At 43.3% G+C, this 25,470-nt stretch overlaps 2 protein-coding genes across 4 annotated transcripts in view; one reads left to right on the top strand and one right to left on the bottom strand.

Moving 5' to 3' along the window:
- Positions 1 to 1,206: 1,206 nt before the first annotated feature.
- MRPL35 (mitochondrial ribosomal protein L35) lies at positions 1,207 to 12,200 on the top strand. Its single transcript, XM_049651868.1, has 4 exons — positions 1,207 to 1,440; positions 6,838 to 7,027; positions 8,346 to 8,490; positions 11,204 to 12,200. Exons 1-4 carry the CDS (start codon positions 1,398 to 1,400, stop codon positions 11,390 to 11,392), a joined length of 567 nt encoding a protein of 188 aa, XP_049507825.1. The 5' UTR covers positions 1,207 to 1,397; the 3' UTR covers positions 11,393 to 12,200.
- A 4,258-nt stretch (positions 12,201 to 16,458) lies between these two features.
- Positions 16,459 to 25,470, bottom strand: part of REEP1 (receptor accessory protein 1) — a 109,607-nt gene continuing 100,595 nt past the window's right edge. Inside the window, exons 7-8 of one of the 3 annotated variants that reach the window (XR_007462330.1) lie at positions 18,862 to 18,929; positions 16,459 to 17,902 (exon numbers count right to left, since the gene is read on the bottom strand). Coding sequence is in view for 2 of the 3 variants with exons in the window: in XM_049651867.1 (XP_049507824.1) it covers positions 18,858 to 18,929; positions 21,674 to 21,825 (224 nt within the window). In the remaining variant the exon portion in view is untranslated. Of the gene's footprint in view, positions 18,930 to 21,673; positions 21,826 to 25,470 lie in introns of all 3 variants that reach the window. The other 2 variants (XM_049651867.1, XM_049651866.1) reach the window with 2 other exon arrangements.

A 25,470-nucleotide genomic window follows, 5' to 3' on the forward strand; every position in this document is an offset into this window, starting at 1 on the left:
TCTGGAGGCAGAAGGAACATAGCCCTAGATGTTTTGATATTAGCCTTGTGAAACCCATTTTAGACTTATGACCTACAGGGGTGCCTGGGTGGCTCAGCCGGTTAAGCATCCAACTTTGGCTCAGGTCATGATCTCACGGTTCGTGAGTTTGAGCCCTACATCGGACTCTGTGCTGACAGCTCGGAGCCTGGAGCCTGCTTCGGATTCTGCATCTCCTTCTATCTCTGCTTCTCCCCCACTTGCACTCTGTGTCTCTCAAAAATAAATAAATGTGAAAAAAAAATTTAGCCTTATGACCTACAGAATTACAAGATAATTTGTATTGTGTTAAGCCACTAAGTTTGAGGTAATTCATTTCAGCAGCAATTGGAAATATAATTAAAAGCTCTCTGGGGTCCTCAACTTTTAAGCATGTAAGGAAGTTCTAAGACCTAAAAGTTTGAGAACCACTGCTGTCAATAAATCCTGTCTTTCTCTCTGGCTCCCTCTTGTCTCATCTTACCTCTTTGTGTTTGTATTGCCACGAATGATCTTCCTCTTGTTAAAATCTTCACCTTTCTTTAAGACTCATGTTATATTCTACCTACCACATCCTCTATCATTTGCCTTGTATTGATGGTCTATGCTTGTCTCCTTATTAAATGTGAACTCATTGAGACCTGTGTTTGATCCTTACCCATTTCAACTAGTATATGGTGTCATGGATTGTATATGCATGGTATATCCTAGCCAACAAGGATGGGAGAGAGATTTGTTGTTTTGTGTTTGAATGACATTAGAAAAAGTGTATGATCACTAATTATGAAGAATAAAGTAAGGAATGTAGAATTGTTTAGGTAAGAAGAGTAGAGATGCTATTCTACCAAATAACAATCAGTGCTAATGATTAGAAAAGTGTGTGGTGTGTGTGTGTGTGTGTGTGAGAGAGAGAGAGAGAGAGAGAGAGAGAGAGATCCTTAGGATATTTACATTCATTTAATTATGTTTGGCATTTAATTAAAAAAACAATTTTAATAACATTGATATTTCCCAGTCATTTAGCCTGACATTCACCAGCTTTGACTGGAAAATAGGTTCTTTTCTGAAATTGAATAAAATTGAGCATAAAGAAATTGTGTTTCAAATTGTGTGCTTTAAATAGTTCTGTCAATCAAATGCTCCGTAAAAATTTGAGAGCTTACTATATTCCAGACACTCTTTATAGGCACTTCTTTTCCAGCGGTGAAGAGCAGCCTGGCGTATAGAAGACATTCAATACAGGGAATGTTCCCTTGACCGTTCCTTTATTCATTTTTTTCTCCTTCCTCGACTCCACCCAAGTTTTGTTTTTTCTTTAAATTCCCTTTTGACCTGGAGCTTTTAGACCCAATGCGACTGCCGTAGGGCGGGATGGCAAGATGGCGGTCTCTGCCTTTGCCCGTGCCTTCAGAGCTGCATCAGGTCAGTGAAAAGCGACGCGCTCGATTTATCCCTTCCCAGAAAGCGGGAATGGCGCGGGATGGAGTAGGCATTTAGCATGGAGGTGAACAGGAAAAAAAAGGCCAGAGGATTGTTCCAAATTTTCTCCGGGGCTGCCTGTGTTCGGCCCCTCGCATTGGATATTTCCGACACTCTTGGATCCTCGCGGACCTGGGTGTCCCCGGTTTCTGCTTCCTTACCGGCTCCTGGTCGTTCCGCCTTACTTTGAAAACAGACTAAAAGGACGGGACGGAAGGGGGACAGAGGAGGCAGCGAAGTCCCCGCTAACCTTCTGATTTAGAGGCTAGGATTCGCCACTCGTGACCGTTGGGCTTGAAAAAGTAATTTCTCTGAACCTCAGATTCTACAGCTCTCAAACGAGGATTGACACCATCTACCTGAGGACTGAATGACCTCGTGCACGTAAAGCGCCCTGCGTAGTGCCTGGCTCACAGTAAGCTTGTATGTATGAGATTCCCACAACGTGCAGGGAATCTGACTCTTTTGCACACTCAGTCCCGGGCACAGGGGCAGTCCTAAGGATTTCTTGACCGAGAGAGATGACAGGAGTGAAGGCAATTAAGTTAAGCTGCCTTCACTCGAAGGGCTTTTGCAAAAATATTTAAATGATAAAATTATGAGTAAATTAGTTAAGCACAAAATACATTAGGATAAAACTCTGTGGAAACAATAGAAATTTAAAAAAAACTACAGTGTAAATTTTCCAACTATTACAGAAGAGCGTTTTTACGTGGAGTAATTTTTGATTGTGAAAATACAACATGTAAAGAAAAATATGTAACACGTGAATGGCTTAACAAATAAGTCTAAAGCAAACGCCATGTAACACCCAAGGCAGGACTTAGAACACTACCAGGAGCCTCTTCTCTGTGTGTTTCTCCCAGTCAAAATTCCCTCTTTCTGCCAAATATAAACACTATCCTCATTTTTATTGTTACCTTGCTTTTATTTCTGTACTAGCTTTAATATCTATGTATGCATCTCTAAGTAATATAACATATTGTTTAGTTTTGCCTGTTTTTCTACTTTACGTGAATGGAATTACACAGGTAACCCTATGTCTTTTAATTTGTGAAATTCATTCATTTTGGGTGTGGCTGTAGTGCTTTCTTGTTGCTATATAATAGTCTCTTATGTGACCACTCCACAGTTCTCCATTTTAGGATACTGGGCATTTGAGTGTTTCCAGTTTGGGGCAATTAGGTCGAAAGCTGATTGACCTTGTGTCCTGGTACCTGAGTGCAAGTTTCTCTAAGATGTGCATGTGTGTATACTTGTAAAACTGGCCGTGGAAATTGCTGAATCAGAATGTGTGTGTGTGTGTGTGTGTGTGTGTGTGTGTGTATTGCATTGCCTGATACTGTAAAAGCGATGTGCTTCTTCAAAGTCACCCCAGCACTGTATGTGCCACATCCTCACCAACAGTTGGTATTGTTAGACCAGCAAATTTCTGTGAGTCTTATGGGTATTTAGTGGCATCTCATTGTGGTTTAAATATCATTCCCCTGCTTACTAATGAGTTTGAATACCTTTACACATGTATATTGGCGACTTGAATTTTTGATGAAATGTCTACTTAAATATTGTGCCCATTTTTCTATTGAGTTGTCTTATGGGTTCATAGTAGTTCTTTATATATTACGAATGTGCATCCTTTCTCATTTAAGTGTGTTCCCAGGATCTTCTCCCATTCTGGCTAGCCCTTTTAGTTTATTTAAAGTATCTTTTGATGAAAAGAAGTTCTTATTTTCATTGACTTGAATTTATTTTCCTTGCTTTTTTTTTTTTTTAATTTATTTTGAGAGAGAGAGAGCTCAGGGAGGAGCAGAGGGAGAGAGAGAGAGAAAGAATCCCAAGCAAGCTCCGTGCTCTAAGCTAGGAGCCCAAGGCAGGGGTCATAGTTTGTGAGCTCATGACCTGAGCCGAAATCAATAGGCAGCCATTTAACTGACTGAGCCACTCAGGTGCCCCTGTTGTTCTTGCATTTTTTTAAATAGATGATGTAGGTGGGTATCAACTCACTATGATAGTTAGATTTCATTGTAAGCATTTGAAAGAGTGATGTGACAGCTTATTTTTAAATGTATTTTAAATATACTGGACATTATATCCTTTTTAACAAGTTAAACTATTTAAAATTTTAGATGTTACTTAAAATTTTGTGAAAGGGTAAATAATTTTTCAGAATTCTTTTAGAGGGTATGGGATCAAAGAAGCTTGAAGAGCACTGCTTTAGACAGTCATACTCACTTCGCTTCCCACTCCCTACCATTCTTTCGATTCCTGCCACATGGGACTGTTTGTAATTCCCCAAACATACTATGCGATTTTTGCCTCTTCACCTGTGCACTCCGTTCTCTCTGCCTCCTCATTCCTTCAAAATTCTGGTTCTGTGTCACCTTCTTTGTTAAGATATACGTGTTCTCCATACAAGAATGTGTTTAGAGAAAGCTAGTATGTATTGAAATGCCCAAACAGGGCAGAAGACCGAAGGAGCAGTTAAATTACTGCCCTTGATTTGTGTGCTACCCTTTTGTTAACACATTCCGAGTTAGACTGTGTTCAGTTTTTACAAGGTAAATCGTGTGGTTGGTCCACCTGAGAGTATGGTGGACAAGGGCCCCCAAGTCATTTTCCCAGGAACTGCTCTCAAGTAAGGTTCATCCTTCATTTAATGTATTTATCCCAAATTACGTCTTAATTAATTTTGATCCATTTTACCAAGATCACTTTCAGTGCAGATAGTCTTTGGACTTTGCTTTTATGCAGATGTGACAAACATGCTTTACGCAGCTTCAGGACCTTCATAAAAATTGGGGAAAATAGTCAATTAGGGAGCCAGGAAAAGACTTTTATCAGGAGAATGGCAGTCAACTAATTTGGGGATAGTTTCTAGTCACCTTGGGATTTACCTAACTATCCTGTTATCCTGTCCACATTTATCTCTTTAGAATATAAAGAAATCTTTTCACATGCCTTTCTAAAATCAGGATATGCTGTGTCTAGACATTTCCATGATTTCCCAGGCTAGGAACTGCAATAAAAAATGAAATGAGGTACTTTTTAAGGAACAATTCACTCCCAATTGACGATGTAGATTTTTCTCCTGTGGTGAATTCTCTGTATCCATTCTAACATTTTGTTTTGTTTTGTTTCGACAGATGAGCCTGTAGTTTACCTATTTATATATTCTAGACCCTTACCTGCTCACTTCTTTCAGGAGTGGTTTCTAAGAATTTCTGAGGGTTTTTTTTGTTTTGTTTTAACCAAAACACCAAGTTTGGATGACCTTGTGAAAATTGGGACATTTTCTTGTCTACAGTCCTCCTCTTCAATTCACTTAATCTTTCAAAAATTATTTCCTAGCTTATCATGTCTGCAAATATTTTCAGTTCTTTGAAATACAGTTATTTATACCTGGAGACTTGAATGCCTTGTACTGAGTAGAGAATTTCACTTCTAAGTTCCCCCCAAAAGGGCTCTCTCAAATGTCTCCTGAATCATGGATTTCAGCTAACTTATTAATGTTTATCCTACCGTTTTTAGTTTGAAAATTGTTATCTTAGATGGAGAACAGAAAAGCAAAAATATGGGTTTTAAGTATTCAATCTTTCTCCTGCCCCCAGGTAACATTATAACATTTTTACTAAGCATTTCTCTGCTCTTTATTATCTGCCATTAGCATTCATTAAATGTTTTCCCTGTGCCAACCCTTCTTCCTAGCACTTTTCATGTTGTCTCATTTAATTCTTGTTACCTCCTCATGATTAACCTTATTTAAATTTGAGGAAACTGGGGCAGAAAGGGGTTAAGTAACTTGCCCATGGTCACACAGCTAGTGAGTAGTGGAGCTAGATTATGAACCTAGACAGTCTGACTCAAATACCAGTTCTTCCGTTCTACACCACACTGCCTCTCATTTGTGATGTGAAATCAGTGCAGTGGACAATAAGGCAGTGGTTCTAAGCCCTGGCTGAACCTCAGACTCCCTGTGGAGTTGTGTTTTTTGGTTTTTTTTAAGTTTATTTTGAGAAAGAGAGTGTAGGGGAGGGGCAGAGAGAGGGAGAGAGAGAATCCCAAGCCAGTTCCATGTTATCCGCTCAGAGCCCCATGGGGGCTCGAACTCACAAACTGAGATCATGATTTCGAAATCGAAATCAAGAGTCAGATGCTCAGCTGACTGAGCCACCCAGGTGCCCCAGAGCTTTTTTTTTTTTTTTAAACCAACTATTGAGGTGTAATTTACATACCATAAAATTCCTCTTATGTGTACAATTTGACGATTTTTAGTAAATTTAATGGGTTGTGCAACCATAAGTACAATCCAGATTGGGGGCATTTCCATCATCCTGTGGAGCTTTTTCAGTGTGCACATTCTTGAGTCCCACACTAGACTCACAGCCTGAGTGGAGTCAGTGCTCCACTGGCTTTGCAGCCCTGGACTCTTACTTTGGCAGTAATGTGAAGATTATGCATTCAGTCCATGCATCTAGGGCCCCTCCACCCCCACTCTGTGATGCACCTTCTGATCTGTCCCCAGGCATCTCCACACATAACTTCAGGCAGGCAGTGCTCAGCCTTGCGCAGTCCCCGCTCCAGGTGTATGTTTGCTTCAGCCCCCTTGCCTTCATGTATGTTTATCCTATCCCGACTCTCCGCCTCCTCTTGTGGCCTGTTCATTTTCTAGAGGAGAGCTCAAGTACCTGTTTTGTTCTTTAGGAAACCTTCTCTTGCTACTCTGTTGCATCTGCAGGGAACGGCCAGGCTTTTGCATCTCTGCCCTGCCTTTGCCCTATGTGCTATGGAGCCCTACTTCATCAGATTGTAAGATCTGGTGGGTGGGACTTAATGTTACAACTGTTTTGTTCCCTACTGTTGAACACAGAACTAGGACACATCAGAGTGGATTGTGGTGATGGTTGTACAGCTTTCTATGTTTATTTAAAAAGTATTGAATTCACACACAGTTGGGGAGTTTTATGGTATTTATGTTCTACCTCAATAAAGTTGGTAAAGGGGCACCTGGGTGTCTCAGTCAGTTAAGTGTCTGACTTCGGCTCAGGTCATGATCTCACGGTTTGTGAGTTTGAGCCCCACGTTGGGCTCTGGGCTGACAGTTCAGAGCCTGAAGCCTGCTTTAGATTCTGTGCCTCCCTCTCTCTCTGCCCCACTCCTGTTTGCACTGTGTCTCTCAAAAACGAATACACATTAAAAAAAAAATTTTTTTTTTTAATAAAGTTGGTAAAAAGCTCCACAGGTGAGTCTGATACTCACCTTGCTTTGATACATTACTTAATTTTGAACATCTGGATGCAGAATTTGGCTTATCATATTAGATATGTTTCTCTCTCTTTACAGGAGTCTTACAGCCCCTGAATATTTTGGTGTCTTCAGCCTGTCAAAACGGTGTCAAGAATGCCTGTCTTAGTTCTGCACTGTCCACCCGGCATTTTAGTTCTCTGCAGACACCAGTTGTTTCCTCTGCTCCCAGACTTGCCACGTCTGTCAGAAACCTGACGTGTGGACATACTGCAGCAATCCTCAATAGGTAGAGTATATTTCAGTAAACATGATGCTGAGACAAAAATTCTAAAATACTCATGCCTGCAAAGATGTTTTAGAAGCAGACTTCTAATATCTAGAAGCAGACTTATTATATAGACTTTGCCTGGTGGAGGGGAGAATATGATTGATAGCCATGTGCCTACCTGCCCGACAGAGCACACTTCTGATGTTCTAGATGTGGTTTCCTGGATGGAAGCTGTCAGCCAAAGCGGAGGGTGAATGAGATGCTCAGCGGGCAAGACTGCTATCCATTTAGTCAACAAATACTTAGTTAAGGACTCCTGGGTACTCAGTACTTGGCAGAAAGGATGCGAAGATAAAGTGAAGTCCTCAAGGAGTTAGAGATAACTCTGAATAGATAAGAAGTCAGATGATTGGGGCGCCTGGGTGGCTCAGTCGGTTAAGCGTCCGACTTCGGCTCAGGTCATGATCTCACGGTCCGTGGGTTCGAGCCCCGCGTCAGGCTCTGTACTGACAGCTCAGAGCCTGGAGCCTGTTTCAGATTCTGTGTCTCCTTCTCTCTGTGACCCTCCCCCGTTCATGCTCTGTCTCTCTCTGTCTCAAAAATAAATAAACGTTAAAAAAAAAAAAATTTTTTTTAAAAAGTCAGATGATTAAAATACAATAGGATAAATTCTCTCATGGGGATTGAGGGGGCAGATTATGGAAGGCTTACATGTTGGCGATGGTTGTTATTCTTATTTATGCTTAGTGTCCAGGATCATTTGAAGTAACAACGTATATTAAAGTCAGCTGTATTCCAGTGGAGCTGCTCCACTCTTTTTTTTTAAGTTTATTTACTTTGAACTAAAAAAAATTTTTTTTAGTGTTTATTTTGACAGAGAGACAGCAAGCAGGGGAGGGACAGGGAGAGAGGGAGACACAGAATCCGAAGCAGGCTCCAGGCTCTGAGCTGTCAGCACAGAGCCGGACACGGGACTCGAACTCATGAACTATAAGATCATGACCTGAGCTGAAGTCAGATGCTTAACTGACTGAGCCACCCAGGCACACCTTTAAGTTTATTTATTTTGGGATAGAGAGAGGGAGAGAGAGCAAGAGAGAGAGAGAGAGAGAGAGAGAGAGTGAGTGAGTCCCAAGCAGGCTCCACACTGTCAGTGCAGAGTCTGATGAGGGGCTTGAATCATGAACTGTGAGATCATGGCCTGAGCCGAAATCAAGAGTCAGATGCTTAACCGACTGAGCCACCCAAGCGCCCCCACTCATTTCTAAGTATAGAAATGGATTTTATCCTTTAATGAGTCTTATTGCTGAGTTATATTTTTAAAAATATATTTTAGAGCGGCCCCCTTGCTTCCAAATGTCCTGAAGCTACCAGTCAGAACCGTAACATACTTCAGTTCACGGAAAGGGAAGAGAAAGACTGTGAAAGCTGTCATCTACAGGTTTCTTCGACTTCATTCTGGCCTGTGGCTAAGGAGGAAGGTGAGTCTTCACACTATTAGATTGAAAAAGGATTGGGAGGAGATTAAAAAGAAGCAGAATTCAGTGAGCCTATTCACTGATGTACCTTCCTTTCATTTACCAGCAGCTTTTACAGTGCTGTGCTTAAGTACCAATTTGGCAGGCATCTCTTAATGTAAATGAATTCATGTGAAGAAAACACATTTAAGCGTGCATAAAACGAAACACTCTTCACAATAGCTAACGTCTTCAATGTAGGATGGGTCCATCTCAGGTCTTTTATATGTCCGTGCATCTAATGATCACCAGAAGCCCTTTGAAACCCCCAATGTGTAATAACCTGTAGGGAAGCTCTGTTTAAGCCTAGAGTGTTAGAGCAACAGAGTTGCCTTCAACAAGGACTTAGTCTCGTGGCTCAGATTGGGGACTGAAGAGCTTTCAACCAATTTTGGATTGGATTCTCTGTGGCTTAGTCTTTATGACAGAACATTGACCCCACATGAACTTTTTTTAACTTTATGTTTTTCTGTCTGTTGGTATGTATGATTGGGCTCCATATCAGACAGAACCCTAACACTTACTCTGACCTGGGACCATAGCCTGTGAGGGGGAATTCTGACAAATTATTACTGCTCTGTCCTCTCTCACAGCATGTCATAAGCATGAATGTGGGCTTTTTCGTTCACGTCTTTATTCATGGAAACAGATGATGATTAGAAAGCAGTTGAAGACTAGAGCTTTGTAAAACTACCTTTGAGTTTTAATAACTATTCAAATTTTAATTCCTTTTCACTACTTGGAAGTTAATGAATGATTCTTAAAGATCGAAATTTGTTTCTCCATAAAAATAAAATACTTAATTGGTGGGATTTTCACTAGTTGAAAGGTTGAAAGGATTATCTCCTATTACATAAATAATCCTAAATTTATAGGTAAATATGTTGATTGGAACTCTCCGCTCATTCCTCCTTTGGAACAATACTGTGGTAGTTCCTTTGCTACACTTGTAATTAGAAGCTCATGTAATCTGTAAGTAGCCAAACTAAATAAATTTAGTTCAGTTAATAGTTCTGAATTTTGTGTATTTTGGACCATTGGAAAATTTCCTCCCCTTTGTTGTCATATTGATTATAACCAGGTCTTCATCTAGCCCTAGATAAAATAAGATGGGTGGTTTTCTTTGCCTTCCTTTCTATGCCCCTTTTATTGGGCTCTGAAACCATCATGTTATTGTAAAGGACCTGGTCACATTCTCTAATCATAATGCCTCGTCCCCACTCAAGGTCCCAAAAGTTATTCTATATGCAGAATGGCCTGCTTCACCAAAATGCAATTTTTAGGGGAAAACAAAAAAGCTGGATGGGTTAATTTATATTCATGTTTAAAAACTGAAAATACTTTCTGCAGCACAGTTTTATTCTCTCTCATTTCTGAACCTAGACATTGTCTGAAAAGTTTCAAGTACTTTCACAGTGGTTGCATTCCATAGAATAATGATCAAAGATACTCGTGGTAATAGGACAAAAAATTAACTGTCTGTAAGTCAGAAATCCACAGGGACCCAGCTTGGCTTACAAACTAGAAAATTATTACACAAATAGGGGGATTGGATTTGAATCTTTCCATTGAAATTGTAAGCACTGAGTAGTAAAAATCTAATCTCTGGCATTTTAAAATCAGAACTCTTAAATACTGTTTTCTTATTTCTGAGTATTAACTGTACTGTAGAAGTTGCTGGTCAGAGTGATGATATCAAGACATGTCAGAAACCCAAGATGATTTCTCAGCCCAGGGCTAAGGTTTTGTTCAGTTAGTGTAGTGCCCTAAAGAGTAAAGAGCCCTTGGCCTGAAAGGACTCAAGGGCTCTTAGCAAAAGCTTGAGTTCTAGTCTCCCGTCCCCACTAACTTTCTGTGTGGTTTTAGCCACGTATTAACCTGGGTGGCACCTAAAGTCTCTTCTGGTCTAAACAGACTATCCTTGTAGTTTTTACATTCAATCGAATCTAATTTTTCTACAAAAATTAATTATTTTCTTTCAAAATTAATAATGCTTGGATGCTGTATCTGGCAGTTCTGAGTTAAACATACAGGCTAACACCACTCCCAATAGCAATTTTATTGTATTCAGTATTCCTTAGAAAAGTACTTACACTACAGAAATCAGTCCCTACTGTGAAAGGAGGAAATGAAGCTATAAATTTAGGTGCTGTGCTCATCGGCCCTTGTAATACCTAGTCCTCTTAAATGAACATAAATCTTATCAGCCTAGCCAGTGATGTCCTTCCTCAGCCTTACACTGGGAAAAATAGTAGAGTAGTGGTTAAGAACTCTTACTAGTTCCGTGACCTCAGTTGGCTACTTTACTTCTATAACCAGTGGTGGTTTTTCTTGAATCTGTAAAATGAGAATAATGGTATGTTGTTGAAGATTGTTGAAGAGATCATAAGGTAATGCATATAAAGTTAGCGATTATAATTATACATCATTACCCTGTACTTTCCCCACCACAAAGATTCATCAAAGTATTAAATTACTAATATTTCTTTTTCAAACTGCATATACTTTTTCTGTATCTCCCCCTCATTGAGAATCACATCTTTCTGAAAAACATTACCAGCCCCAATGAAAGTCTCATCATTGTTCTCATTGGACCTATAAACCATGAATAGTGAAGATATCTGTTGTTTCCTACATAACGTCTTGTTTTAAATGTCTTTATAATATTATCCCACAGGCTGGTTATAAGAAAAAATTATGGAAAAAGACGACTGCAAGAAAAAGGCGCTTGAGGGAACTCGTGTTCTGCAGTAAAACCCAGAGCAAGCTCTTAGATAAAATGACAACGTCTTTTTGGAAGAGGCGAAACTGGTATGCTGACGATCCTTATCAGAAGTATCATGATCGGACAAACCTGAAAGTCTAGATCAGAAGTTTTAGGACTTCCCAGTTACTGAATATGTATCTTTGTGTAAATGATGTCTTTGCAAAAATGAATAAGTGTAAAACTTGATGTAAATTGTGCCAATTGGTATGGAAACATACAGTTCCAACATTAAACTTATTAAAGTTTTAAAACTTAATGGATTAAACATTTCAAAATTTGTTCAGGGAAATGAGAGTTTAAAATTGTTGATTATTTTTAACAAATGGTAACTATTTCCACTTAGGCTTATCTAGTTGCAAGGAATTCGAAGTTAGAGCAGGCATAAGAAGACTGAAAGCCAACAAGTTACCTCAAGCAGTGTGACATTATTTGAAGTATGTGTGCCTGGGAACTCAGGAACCACCTCACCAGCTCCATCCCCCTCCCAGAAATAACCCCCAGGTCTGAGGAACGAACAGAAATTGTAGGGTGTTCCAAGATCCAAGGCACCTCTAAGGGCCTCAAGAGCAAAAGATGCTAGATTTTTAGGGTTGGGGGGTCTGCCATGCATGTGACTCAGTTTCTGCCCCCGTCATAATCCTAGCTCGTACCTTTCGGGTTGTTTTCTGCGTCCTAACCCTCAGCTCCCATCTCCAGGCTCCAGTTGCCAAGAGTCTCTAACTGGGCCAGCTTATGTCTTTACACCAGGTCTTCTCGGGGGTCATTGACCGGTGTCAGGAGCCCACCCTGCCTCAGTTGGTTGTGTTAGCAGGTTCACAGGGAGCAGTTTCGCTTAGAGGTGAGCTTGGGGTTGTAGCACACATCTAGTATGCTAGGCTTATTGGTTCATAACAGTTCTCAGTTTATTGGAACAGGATTTTTATAGGGAGAAGAGTAAATCAAACAGCCGTTCTGTATGCCCATTCATGAAACAGAAGAGGCTTTACACGTGAGGACAAAAACTTCTTATTCAAGAGTTGAAAGGTACTGTATTTTCTAAAAGATGATTTATCTACCAGAGATTTCATGTTTTTAATTGTGAGGATAAACATTTTCCAAAGGCACATTGTAGACACTAAGCAAGAGTTAAGCATTGTTCATTTGAAGAGGGCTGGGTAAGAGGCATTAAGGAAAATTCTTTTCACCGTGTGGTTAAAGCTAGGGCAGTCGTTCTGAGCTGTCCCATCAGAGTCATCTGGGAAGCATTTTCCAACAAGAGAGCACTTGGCCTGGTTGAAAAACCACTGTAGATCTTAACCAACTTACGATGGGGTTACACCCCAGTAAACCTATTGTAAATTGGAAATATTGTTAAGTCAAAAATGCATTTAATACACCTAAGCTACCAAACATCGTAGCTTGGCCTAACCTACCTTACATGTGCTCAGAATACTTGCATTAGCTTACAGTTGAGCTAAAATCATCTAACACAAAGCCTATTTTATACTGAAGTGTTGACTGTCTTGTGTTTATTGAATACTGTACCAAAAGCGAAAAACAGAAAGGTTATGTGTGGGTGAGGATGGTTGTAAGTCTATCCGTTGTTTACCCTTCTGATCACGTGGCTGACTGGGAGCCTCGGCTCGTTCCCACTGCCCAGCATCACGAGAGAATATCTTACCACATATCACTAAGCCAGGAAAAGATCAAAATCAGAATTTTTAAAAGTACGGTTTCTACTGAATGTGTGTTGTTTCACACCATCATAAAGTCGAAAAATCTAAGACCATCGTGAGTCACGGACTGTGTCTATTAATTAGAATTCTGCCTCAATTACTACTTCAAATCCTTTAATAGTTGATGATAAGATGAAGTTTCTCTATTGTTAATAGAATAAGGTTAAAGATAACCAAGTTGAAATTCTGTGGCAAGTCAGGCTAGGATTATGAGAGGAACGTCTTGAAACCAGTGCATGTTCCTTAAAAGGAAAAGGGGTGACAATAGAGTGTTCCAAAACTAGAAGGCCACCTGTATGTCTGTTTATGTGACCAATTAATAAAGAGCAGACATTTGATTGGAGATGAGGTAAGACTGCAGCATGCAGTGGCATTCTGTTTTGATGGGTTTTCATTTTCTTGTAGCTTCTGACATGGCAGAATCTAAGCACTTACAAGGTTTCCACATCACTTCTCACCCACCCAGCTCCCGCCTCCACTCACCCCTGGTAGGAGGATGGAACTGGTACCTGAAGAAGTTGAGGAGGAGGCCACTTTCCCACTGCCTCTGTGACTTCGTTAGTGCAAATACAGACAACAAAGCTCTCAGTTATAGGGGCCTCAGAGCACCTTGGTTTTTCCCGTAGACCCAGGGTAGGAGGGGTAGAGACCAGGACTGGCAACCAGACCTCAGCATCCAGACACGGACTGAGGTGTAAGGGCTGCCACACATGTGATTTCGGAGAAAGGGAATTTTCGTGTATATGACTTTTGTTTTATGGGTAGCAGGGCTTATCATCGACACTGATTTTATCATCGACACTGATTTTATACTCTGACAACCAAACATCTTTCATTAAAGAGCCTACTGAAATGGCACCGAACTTTATGTGAAGGTATAATTTATTGAATACCAACTGCGTTCCAGCATAGGGATGGGCATATAAATACAAAACTGAATCCTCATTCCAACTTTGCAGGGGAGGTTTTTTCTTTAAGTTTATTTATTTTTTTAGTAATCTCTGCACCTGTTGTGGGACTAGAACCCACGACCATCAGATCAAGAGTCTCACACTCTTCCAAGTGAGCCAGCCAGGTGACCAAGGGAGATACTTTTTAATCCCTGGTTTAGATTTGAGGAAACTCCAGCTTATAGAAGGTTAAATAAATTACCCAAAATACAGCTAATAAGTCACAGAACCTAGGTCTAACTTCTTGGAATCCTATGCATTTCCTGGAGTCTTTTAACATGAAAATTTGTATCTAAATTAAGTGACTATGACCTAGCACTAGAAATACTAAATACTTATTCATGACACTGTACCAAGTCAGCCTTTGCTTTTCTGTTATTTGTCAGTTCTTCACCTGGTTAATCTCAGTTCTGTTGCCATTGGACTTGGCTCAATAAATGAATAAATGAATGGAGTTTTAGCCTTTCTTTCCACCTCTTTGTCTTCCTTTCAGCCTTCTGAACGTGGTCCTTTATCTGCTGCTGCTTTCTTTTATAGCCCTCATGCCAACCATACAGAATATAAGACTATAAATGCAAAGAAAATGAGTGTTGCATTTTGATGTTTCAAATTTTAAGTGTTCAAGTCTTTGTGACCACCCAGTAAAGCTTATATGTGCCTGTTCACATTTTTTTTAAATGTTTATTTTGAGAGAGAGAAAACGTGTGCACGTGCCTATGTGAGCAGGGGAGGGGGAGAGGGAGAGACGGGGAGAGAGAATCCCAAGCAGGCTCTATGCTGTCATCACAGAGCCTGATGTGGGGCTCGAACCCACGAACTGTGAGATCATGATCTGAGCCGAAATCAAGAGTTGAACGCTTAACCAACTGAGCCATCCAGGCACGCTGTTCATATTTTTAAGTAAACTTTGCACCCAGCATGGGGCCCAAACTCAGGACCCCAGGATCAAGAGTCATATGTTCTACCGACTGAGCCAGCCAGGTACTCCACCTGTTCCTTTTTTTTTTTTTTTTTTTAAGATTTTTAAAAATTGTTTGTTTTTGAGAGAGGGAGGATACAAGTTGGGGAAGGGCAGAGAGAGGGAGACAGAGGATCCAAAGTGGGCTCTGCACTGACAGTGGAGAGCCTAATGTGGGGCTCAAACTCGTGAACTGTGAGATCATGACCTGGGCTGAAATCAAGAGTTGGATGCTTAACCAACTGAGCCCCCCAGCTGCCCCAGCCTGTTCATATTTTAAAGACAAGGGCTGCAGCAGTATTAAGAGCACCCATGTCACTCAGTGCTCCTCTGCACATTCTACCCTCTTCTGACCTGCATATGTACTCCCTCACTTGCAGGCGAGGGAACAGGTACCAAGAAGGAAAACGATAGACCAAATTTCTGCTTGCACAATTAAAACTGCTTACCAGATGAGCTGCTCTATTTTCATAGCCACACAGATTCCACTAGTGACTTTTAAAAATGTAAAACATACTACCAGGTTTCTATTTACATGATCAACTGTTTTTCAAAACACCCATTTTAATTTTTTTCCCACAACAATTCTATGCAGTAGGCATGGGGCCAAGGCACCGGGCCAGTTAATGACTGAGCACTCAGCTTCTAAATCCTTGCTACCTTCCACATTTTAAAAAAGTATTTTCCCTTTCTGGGGCTCCTGGGTGCCTCTGTTGGTTAAGCGTCCCAACTCTTGATTTTGGCTCAGGCCGTGATCTCATGATGATGGGATCAAGCCCCATGTTGGGCTCTGCGCTGAGCATGGAAACTGCTTGAGATTCTCTCTCTCCCTCTCTCCCTGCCCCTCCCCCCACTCAAGCTTTCTCTCTTTCAAAAAAAAAATAAAAATAAACATTCTAAAGTATTTTCTCTTCCCTCATAAGCTCGACATTACAAAGATGTTTTTTAAAAGAAAAACGTTAAGACTTTATTCAAGGTATATATCAGGCATTGTAACAAAACAGCAGAACTTCAACCTTTGGAATACTGTAATTTTACATCCCTTTGATGCACAGTCCAGTATACTATTTTATCACAGATCATTCTATAGGGACTACAGGAATAAACTAGGGAAACTGCACAGTCACAACCGAGAACGTCAGCTCTTTGAGTGTGTGCCGTTTGAGAATGAAGCACATCCTTTGCCGTTTCAAATACTGTGCAAGGCGAGGACTAGGAAGATACTCAGCTGTGGTCATGGTGGACAAGCACTGTTATCACAAACACACGGACAGTTTACACACATTTCAGAGGCCAGTGAAGTGAGCAAGCTATTCACACAAAGCCAGGAGGGATTATGACTCCATTTTCTAGTGTATAAGTACACCACCCCATCTTACCTCCTCAGAAACAGAACAGGTGCTCAACGGCAAATAACTAAAAGTTATTACATGAAAATTACAGACTTTCAAGCTAGCATTTTGTAAACAGCCTATGTCTGTAAATCAGGAAATTAAAAACGTTCAGTTATATCCTCTAGACAGAACACCACAGCACTACATGTACACTTGGAGGCATTCACATTTTATGTCAGTCCATACAGAAATATACAGCTTGTTGGATAAGTAAACACATTTTGCCAGAAATATGACAGCTGCTCTCATTTGTACAGTGAGTGTTTTTAAGAGAGAAACCAACTCCCTAATCAACACTTGAAGGAAAAATAGTTACATTTACATTAAGACAGCAGTTTGGATACCTTTAAATTTTTTAAATCTTGAATGAGCAGTAATACAGCATGTCTGAGAGTAGAGTGCTTCAAACTTGTTTTTGGCATAGTTGAGTGCAAACTTGATAGCTTGTACTTGTTAAAACTTTACATTGTAAAATGGTGAAAATATAGTTTGTTCACGAAGGATCTCTGCTGCTAAAGGCATTTATTATTTTGGCAAAGAAAAGAAAAAAACACTGCTAAAAAGCTGCTTAAGCTGTTTCTGGTAATTCTGGGTACTCCCAACTAACAGGTAAATACATTTAAAGCATATATTTTTCCTCTGAAACTATTCAATGAGCTTTAAGAAATTAGATTTTCTGTCTTCCCTAGTGGGTTTAGGGATTGGTGGGTGTGGGGGAAAGATCATAAAGAGCCTACGTTTGCCCTCTGAACCACAAATTTGCTTTTAGGTTTGTTTTCCTAAATCCCATTGTAAATTACAAACTCACCTTCAGAGGAATTGTGGGAAGAAGGGATTTAAATGTGCATATCTGGCAACAATCAACTTCAGGTAAAACCCTTTCTCGGGTGGCTAAGATCCAGCCAGTGTGCCATCAGCAAAGACTACTGATATATGTTGGTGGATGTAGCTCAGTAATGAGACGGTCTTTAACTGGGCCTGTTTATAGCCGGTTGACAGCAAGTTCTATGTGGTACATAACACTAATTCTCTAGTCTTCAGGGCATATCTATGAACAAACACAATCCAAGTATTATAAGTGACTGGTTTGTGACCACTGCATGCATTACACTGAAAGAAAACACCAACTCTAAGCACAAATATACAAGTCCTACATTTTAGGCTCAGCTCTCCAAGGGGGTGGGGAGCAGCTACCTCGGACTGAAATGCTATGTAAACCAGATTCTTCTTTTCAGATAAAGTTCTCAGTCTAAGTAGAGAGTCCCCTTAGCTAGTGCTCTATTATACTAAGCGATCTCGGCTTGCATAAGACGTCTGGTAAGACGCGGAGTGCCCATGAGTGCGACTTCTCTCGTTCACATTCTGCACAAGCCGGGAAGGGTGTGAGCCACAGCTGCCCAGGGAGCTGAGCAGCAAGTCAGTCCATAAAGATCTCAACCTCTGAAACCTTTCTAGAACCCAGCATTTTGACAGGTGTCTCAGACGTATTTGACAGCATATCTGAAACATAGTTTTAGGTTTGTTTTGGGTTGATTGGTCGGTTTTTGCTTACTGTTCTCTTGATCAAGTGCTCAGATTATAGGCTCCTCTACCTGGGGAAATAAGTCACAGAACTGGTTACTATGAAGGAGAAACAATCATTTGTCAAGCACTGATGGAACACTCAAAATGATTCCTCACAACAGCCCTGTGAGTTCACATCCCCAGGAGGTTTTACCAAAGGTGAGCCACCTGCCTAAGCCATTGGTACATCCCTCGACAAAATTCAGAAGCTCTTAACCCAGAATCCAGGGGGAGACAAGCTTCTTGTGACCTCTCTTATTCTGGGCTGTTCCCCTGGCCTCATTACACTCGTGTCTGTCATTACAATATTGTCTCTTCATTCTAAACGTCTCTGGTCTACTGACTTAACATCTATCTGAAGAATATGGACCATCGTCCTACAGGAAAAGGGCTGTTTTACTGGAGTTGTATTTGGAAGCTTTATAAGCACATCTGAGACATTCTCTAGAATCAAAATAATTTTTTACATATCTCGTAGTTTTCTTACATATCAGAACCTCTGGCAGCCCTTGCGAGTCCATTACATTAAGCCAAAAGCCATAAATATGTACACCGTAGTCCAAAGTATTAGTACCAAGAACAAAAAAAGTTTAAAAAAATTGCTTTGTTTGCATTTACAGGACTAAAAACGAAGTATGCAACAAATAAATTACAAATGTACATCTCAGCAGTGTGAGGGTGATCTCTTATATTTCTAAAACCACACTGCTGACAATCCAATTGCAGAAAACTACTAACCTCAAGACTTAAAGGTCACACCCCACCCCCACACACAAGCTACCTTTCCCTTTAGCCTCTCCCCAGCAAAATAAAGAAAAGGAAAATAAAAATCTTAAAAGTGTAAGAGGAGAGAGAGAAAAGGCTGTGTCTGTGAGGCTGCACACTCAAAGCACGCCAGCTTGCGGATTTCTATGTTATTAGTGACTAGCTCTTTAAGGCAGAGAAGAAACATTCTGTGCGTCCGGTGCTGTTGGCTCATCTCACTCACGTGGTTTCAGTGGCTGAGGATGAGGTACTTTTCTTCCTAAAGCGGGATCGAAGGACTCTAGGCGGTGCCTGGCAGAGAAAACACAAAAAGGCATCCCTCAATTTGGTGTATGCATTGAACCTTTAAAAAAAAAATTTTTTTTGAACATTTATTTTTGGGAGACAGAGCACAAGTGGATGAGGGGCAGAGAGAGGGAGACACAGAATCCGAAGCAGGCTCCAGGCTCTGAGCTGTCAGCACAGAGCCTGACACAGGGCTCAAACTCACAAGCCGTGAGATCATGACCTGAGCCAAAGTCGGACACTTAACCGACTGAGCCACCCAGGTGCCCCTGCGTGGAACCTTTTGAGGTGAGCACCTGTGTGCATTTTGTGTTGAGACACACAACTCCTTTGGTACACGAACACTTGTGTGACACAGTTGGCTGGGTGGAGGGCTCACTCCTAAGCAGGAATCAGGGTCACACCCCAGCATCCTGAAGCTGAGCACCTCCCTCCCTCTTCATGCTCCCTAAGTCCCTGAGTCTTGGGAGCAAAATGACCCTAACAAGTGACTCAGCAGAGAGAAACGCCTCCCTAACTCTTCCCTTGTCTTTGTTATTTCCTTTGGGAACCAGCCTCATATTTCTAGGTACGTGCTAAAAATTTCCATCACCAAGTTTCCCGTGTTCTTTCTGGATGTGAAATCTTTTAATGCACAGCAAGCCACACAGCAAAAGGAAACACTGTCCTTAAGTATAAAGGTGTCCACCTCATCTCCCCCACAAATGACTATCAAGGGAGCCCTCCTACCATGGGACACACAGATCACAGAAATTCCTTCTACAATGAAAGAAAAAGAAATTTTTCTCCTGGCATAGCACTCAAGGCGGGGGGGGGGGGGGTTGGGGAGGGGAGGAGGAGGGAGTGCAGTCACACAACTGGCTCCAAGCGACCCTCAACCCTTGTCTCTGTCCACTTCTCTCTACTAACTTTTGCTGTGGCATCCTTCCACACCTCTGTTCCTTCTGACCTGAAGCCCTTCCCTTCCTTCTCTGTCTTGCTGTTTATTGTCCTCTCTAGCACCCAGCTCAAAAGTCACTCCTGAGCCCCTCTCCTCACAGCCCAGTGAGGAGACAACCAGGTGACACACAACCAGGGCCACCTTTGTCCTCCTAGTGTTTTGCACACAAGAGGACATCAGGGGACTTTGCATCCTTGGCAGAGTGTGTTTGCTCTGGTCCCTGTCTCCCTCTCCACACTGTGAACTTCTGGAGGGCAGGTCCACATTCGCCATTTCCCAGTAAGTAGCTCAGTGCCTGGAAGGCACACAGAAGAGAAGGAGGGAGAAAGGGAGAGAACAAAACAGGAAATAGGAAGGTCTGGTCTTCCACATCCCCAGTCCCTCACATCACCATTTTGACTAGGAAATGTTGACCGGCCACCTCTGGACTCAGAGTAAAAGAGGAATCAGGGAAACCTACCTTTAGAAACCTGTCTTAGGCTGTTTAAAGTAAACAGTAAAGCAGCTTGTGCTGTTTTAACACAACAAAACCAAAATGGCAAAACCCTTAGACCCTATGATGTTTTGGGCACCTTCCATGTGAGAGCTGAGCCCCTCCCCCTATCATGGGTTGGCTCAGGCTGTGTTGGAGCGAGAACATCTTTTACCAAAACCTCTAACTTCAAAATTGATCCGTATGTGCCCCACCCTTGGAAAGGAATCTGATGAATTCTGTGTACACTCAGTGGTAATAACCACGGTCCTAGTCTGAATGGGATCGATAGGTCATGGTGCTTGAGTAGGAGAACATTTCAATGCATCCCCTCAACTAAGTCTCATGGGGTCCCTACGCTGAGGACAGGGGGACTCCCAACTTGCCTCAGATGGACTTTCAGGCCACAGTATTTAGTAGATGGGGCATGGGAGAGGAGATGTGAGGGGCAGAGAGGAAGGCTAGGGGGTCCCCAATTCTGCCAGCTCCACACCTGAGTCTAAGACTGGTGACTCCCTACCCACATCACAAAGCAAGGCCCCAAGGCTCTAGGCTTAGCCCTCCTGGTGCCAAAACTCCATCCATACCTACAACTGGCCACAGTACATCTATTAAGTATATTTGATTTAGGTCACTTTAGAGGGCTGTGCCCTTTCAATAACATTTTATCGATATTGGCTTTATACTAGGCACTATTGCTGTGTCTTGAAGATACGATGACGAACATGATTTATTTACAAAAACTTGTCAAATAACATATTTTCTTCCCCTAAAACACACATTGGGGTTGCTTTTCATTTCCACATCATCTTATGTTAGTAGTTGTAAATTTTTGATTTATTAAAATTTTTATTAAAAAGTTTTTTAATGTTTCTTTATTTTCAAGAGAGAGAGACACACACACACACACACAGTAGGAGCCGGGCAGGGAGAGAGATTGGGAATCTGAAGCAGGCTCCAGGATCTGAGCTGTCAGCACGGAGCCCGACATGGGGCTCGAACCCACGAACTGCGAGATCATGACCTGAGCCGAAGTGGGATGCCCAACCGACTGAGCCACCCAGGAGTCCCAGTAGTTGTAAATTTTTAAATTTTATTCTAAATGCTAGATCACCTCTCCTATTTCTAAATAAAATGAGCAGAGTCTTTTTCACCCCTCGGCCAGTCTCTGGATGCTACCTAGTGGTCTGTCCTGTTTAATGGGGAGAGATCTTCCTACCCCAGGCGCTTGGGAGGTGCTGGGTGCCCCAAGGGATGCCACTCCTGGGCCCCCAGGTCTCCAGGGCAAGGCCCTTGTGCAAACACATGCTCCACCACACAGCCCCAGACACCGTGTACCTCCAGGGGGAACTCCGTCTTTCGAGGCGCCTTATACTTGTACATGAAATCCAGCAGATCTTCCTCCTCCTCGTCCGAAAATGCCAACGGGTTTTGGACCTCGTGGGGCTCCCAGGCCTTCACACCACCCTCATTCACATCTCCCTCAACCACTTAATGTCCATTTACAATCTATACAAAGGAGACAAAGTACAGCAGGGAGGGATCAGCGGAGAAAGGAGCCAGGAAGGGCAGGCAAGGGCAAGGTTAGGCACACAGCATGACGAGCCATGCCTGTTAGGACAGCCGAGGTCCCCGTGTCTGAAGAAGCAGCCAGTATCCCCCAGGCCTCCCTGCAGGCCGGTCCACGACTGTGAGGTTCCAACTGGAGACTGGCAGGCTCTGTGCACAGGAACAAGCACAGGCTCCGGAACCTGATAAGCTGGTGAGCAGAACCGATAAGCTGCCAAGGGAGGTGGGGGCACCGCTGCCCTGGGACAAGGAAGATGCTACCTTAACTGAGAGGTGTCAAACCCTGCAGCTTGGACATGTGACGCCACACCAAAGAGTGCTCAGGGGAAGAATCCCCTCTAGAACGGATCAGTGCGGTGATCTGAAGAGGGGACTAGAGCTCCCTCTCTTACACAGACGAGCCCTGTTGACAGTGCGTTATAACTGCATACTCAGCTCACGTGTTCTTCAAGACAGGATGTCAAATGCCAGGAAGCCTTAAGAGAGAACCTTAAGTGAAGTTATGTAGATGGTTCATTTCAAAGGCCAAGTCCTAAAGAAACAAAGAAGCCTAGTGGAAAGAGAATCTAGGAATACCCTTCCCTCCAGAATGACAGCAAGATTCCTGTTTTAATCTGCCTTGGCTAAATCCACAGGAAAAACTCCAGAATTAATTCATGTCATGGAATGCACAGGTTTTTTTTTAAATGTTCAATCCTTAAGCATATTCAACGTCCTCCTATTTCCTGCCCATACCTGGCTTATCTGACACTCAAAGACATATCCTTCTAGGTTTCATATACTGTTTTTACCTAGAATCACAGACTGCAGATGTATGGGGCCCTCAGATCATCCGATCAACAGCCCTAAGGCCTGCAGGAAAAAAAAAAAAAAAACAAAAAACGGACCTCTTTCTGGAACACCCTGCTCCTACTCCTAAAAACATAGCCATCAATGTGTTCTCTCCATCAACACAGAACTCACTCAACTATATGAGCACCAGGTGTGGGTGAAGCAAAACTCACAACAGACCTTAATCTCGGGCAGCTTTTCCAGGTACTGCTGCTGTATTCCCAACAGCCAGCAGGAGGCAGCATGAGAGCTCGGTTGCTCGTTTGTCTTCACCACAAATTGCAAAGCAGAATTGTAGGCTGGGAATGCCCTGCTCTGACAGCTCCTTGGTAAGGGCCAAGATGGAGGTTGTTAACCTTCCTTTGATTCTTTTGCTCTGTGCATCCCCCAGCTTGGGGGGTGGGGTGGGGTCAGGTTGTCCTCTGGGCCCTTCTTCCCTTGCCCAAATCAGCTGCACCCTTAGGACTCTGTTGAACATGAAGGCTGGCAACTCCAGGGAGCCCTCCCTGGCCTCCTCACCCTACGACCACAACTGCACGTGGCATCTGTACCACATGACTTGCGGTGCGTGCCCGGGTTCTCGTATCGGCCTCATTCTGTCTGCCTCAGCCTGACAGAAAGCATCTTGAGCTTTGGGGACCGTGGCTGATCCTCGGTGCCTCTGAACACTGATGCAGGGCTGGGCACCCAGTGGCTGCCCATCCACTAAAGCAGGTGGAATACAGGCATCATCTGAGAGCTTAGGTCTCATCCCCAGTCAGACCCTGACACCCATCCACAGAGAAATTCCTTCAGGACACAGATACCTCTTGCCTGACAGGAGGAAAAAGAAACAGTCCTGCCCAGGGCCAAAAGGCCTCAGACCAGGACAGAAACCGCAGAAGCAGCCTGGCCAGGTCTGCCTCAACACAAAACTGCATCCTGGGTGTGGGCCTGGGGACTGGTTGGAGTCTGTGCCTCTGCACATGGGGTTCCCTCCAAATTTTGGTCCAGGGCTTTCCCTGTGCTGTTGCTATCCACTCCTTAAGACCCAGAGACAACCTGTGTGGGGAGTGACTCTCACTGAAGTTCATGGCCACAGCAACCACCTCTAAACCTTAGGTGATGGCAGCCAAGACCTTGAGCCTGCAAAGCTGCCACCCTGGTGTCCAAGGCTGGGCAGCCTCTAGGAAAGGACAGGAGTCCCTGCTGCCTTCCGCGGCCTTGCCTGACGTTCGATAAGAGTGAACGTGTCAGCAGGACCACAGCGGGCTGGCACGCAGCTCTCTGCTGGGGGGGGGGGGGCAGGGGGCGAGGAAGAAACTGGCTGAGTCTCAGAGCCCTTGGAGGCCTGAGTAGATGTGTATGCACAGAGCCCAAGGCTTCCCCACCCCCATAGTGCCAAAACACCCCCAGATTGTTAACCACCAGGTTAGCAAACACATCCCACACAGCACACGTTAGTGGGAGCCATTAATGGAAGTCAGCAAACGTGTTGAAGGAGGGCACACCCGTCTGGAACACTTACATCCGCATCCCCGACAGCCACCGAGGAGAAAGAAAACAATATTCTGTTAGGGAAGGGTCTCTGGGGAGGATACTCACACACACGTGCAAGCGTGCGTGCATACGCACAGATCCACGCACAGACATACACTCACTCGTTTCCCACACTCTAAACCTCACACAGCCACTGCTGCTGTCTGAGGAAACGCGCTGCCTGGGGCCACTCTGGGAAAATGCAATTCTCTCTCTCTTTCAGTAGGAGGAATACAAGGCATGACTTTGCTTTTTTAAAATGAGGCCCCACACACTTGATTTTTCTATTTTAAAGGGGAAAAAAATCCATCTTTACGACTAACTCCAAGCAGTAATACAAACTTCAGTTCTACATTACATCAGGGCAGGTAGGGAGAAAAGGGACAGGAAAGAGCTGTCGGGCGGGAAGGAGAGAGATTAATAGAAAGAGACCCGTGCAGGAAACAACAGGGAAATGGCTGACAGAAGGGCAGGAATGGAGCTGAAGTGGGGAGAGAATATTCTTGTGGGCTCTGAGATGCACAGATGAAAATCATCTCAAGGGACCAGGAGGGGCTCTGTGACCAAAGTGTCTGTGACCCCGTGAAACCCTCTCCCACGGCATCATTGCCGGAGAGCTGGCCTCCAGTCCCCCAACACCATTTGCTGACACCTCACACCGGGCACCCATCACTTGCAGAGATGGCCACACTTTATGGAGGAGGGGGCCGAGCCCTGAAGAGCTGAGGGACTTTCCCACTCTCACAGACGGACGGAGCTCATCTTGCAAGCAGACCTTAGGGAGACTGGGAAGTGGGGGACAACTCCGGGGCACTGGGTGTTAAGAGGGCCTGAGAAAGGGAGGGCTGGGGCAAAGGCTCCCAGATCACAGCTCTGAGCAGGGCCACCCCAGCCCAAGGCCCCCACCCAGCCCCGCCTGCTGCCCACTCCCCAACACCCCCATCCTCACCGCTCCTGGGGAGAGCAAACTCAAATGCCTACAGTCAACTGCAATTCTATTTAAATGCACTGGAAACGCAGCCTCTGATTTGGAAACTGTCAGGGGTCACAAGAGGTGAGGGCTTCCCAGGGAACAGCGCAGAGTAGTCCCATGAGGAAAGAGTGGAGGGGAAGGCAGCTATAGTCTCCCTGGTCCTCCAGGTGGTAATATCCCAGAACTAGAGGCTTTCAGAATGGCTCGAGGAATTTACAAACTCAAAATTGGTCAATAGTTAGAA

The sequence above is a fragment of the Panthera uncia genome (genome assembly GCF_023721935.1).
Source record: "Panthera uncia isolate 11264 chromosome A3 unlocalized genomic scaffold, Puncia_PCG_1.0 HiC_scaffold_12, whole genome shotgun sequence".
Classification (NCBI taxonomy): domain Eukaryota; kingdom Metazoa; phylum Chordata; class Mammalia; order Carnivora; family Felidae; genus Panthera; species Panthera uncia.

Excerpts from the sequence above, each read along its gene's own strand:
- MRPL35 (XM_049651868.1), top strand. The coding sequence starts at position 1,398 with ATGGCGGTCTCTGCCTTTGCCCGTGCCTTCAGAGCTGCATCAG. Across the intron at positions 1,441-6,837 it reads TGCCTTCAGAGCTGCATCAG|GAGTCTTACAGCCCCTGAAT; the intron begins GTCAGTGAAAAG and ends CTCTCTTTACAG. Across the intron at positions 7,028-8,345 it reads ACTGCAGCAATCCTCAATAG|AGCGGCCCCCTTGCTTCCAA; the intron begins GTAGAGTATATT and ends AATATATTTTAG.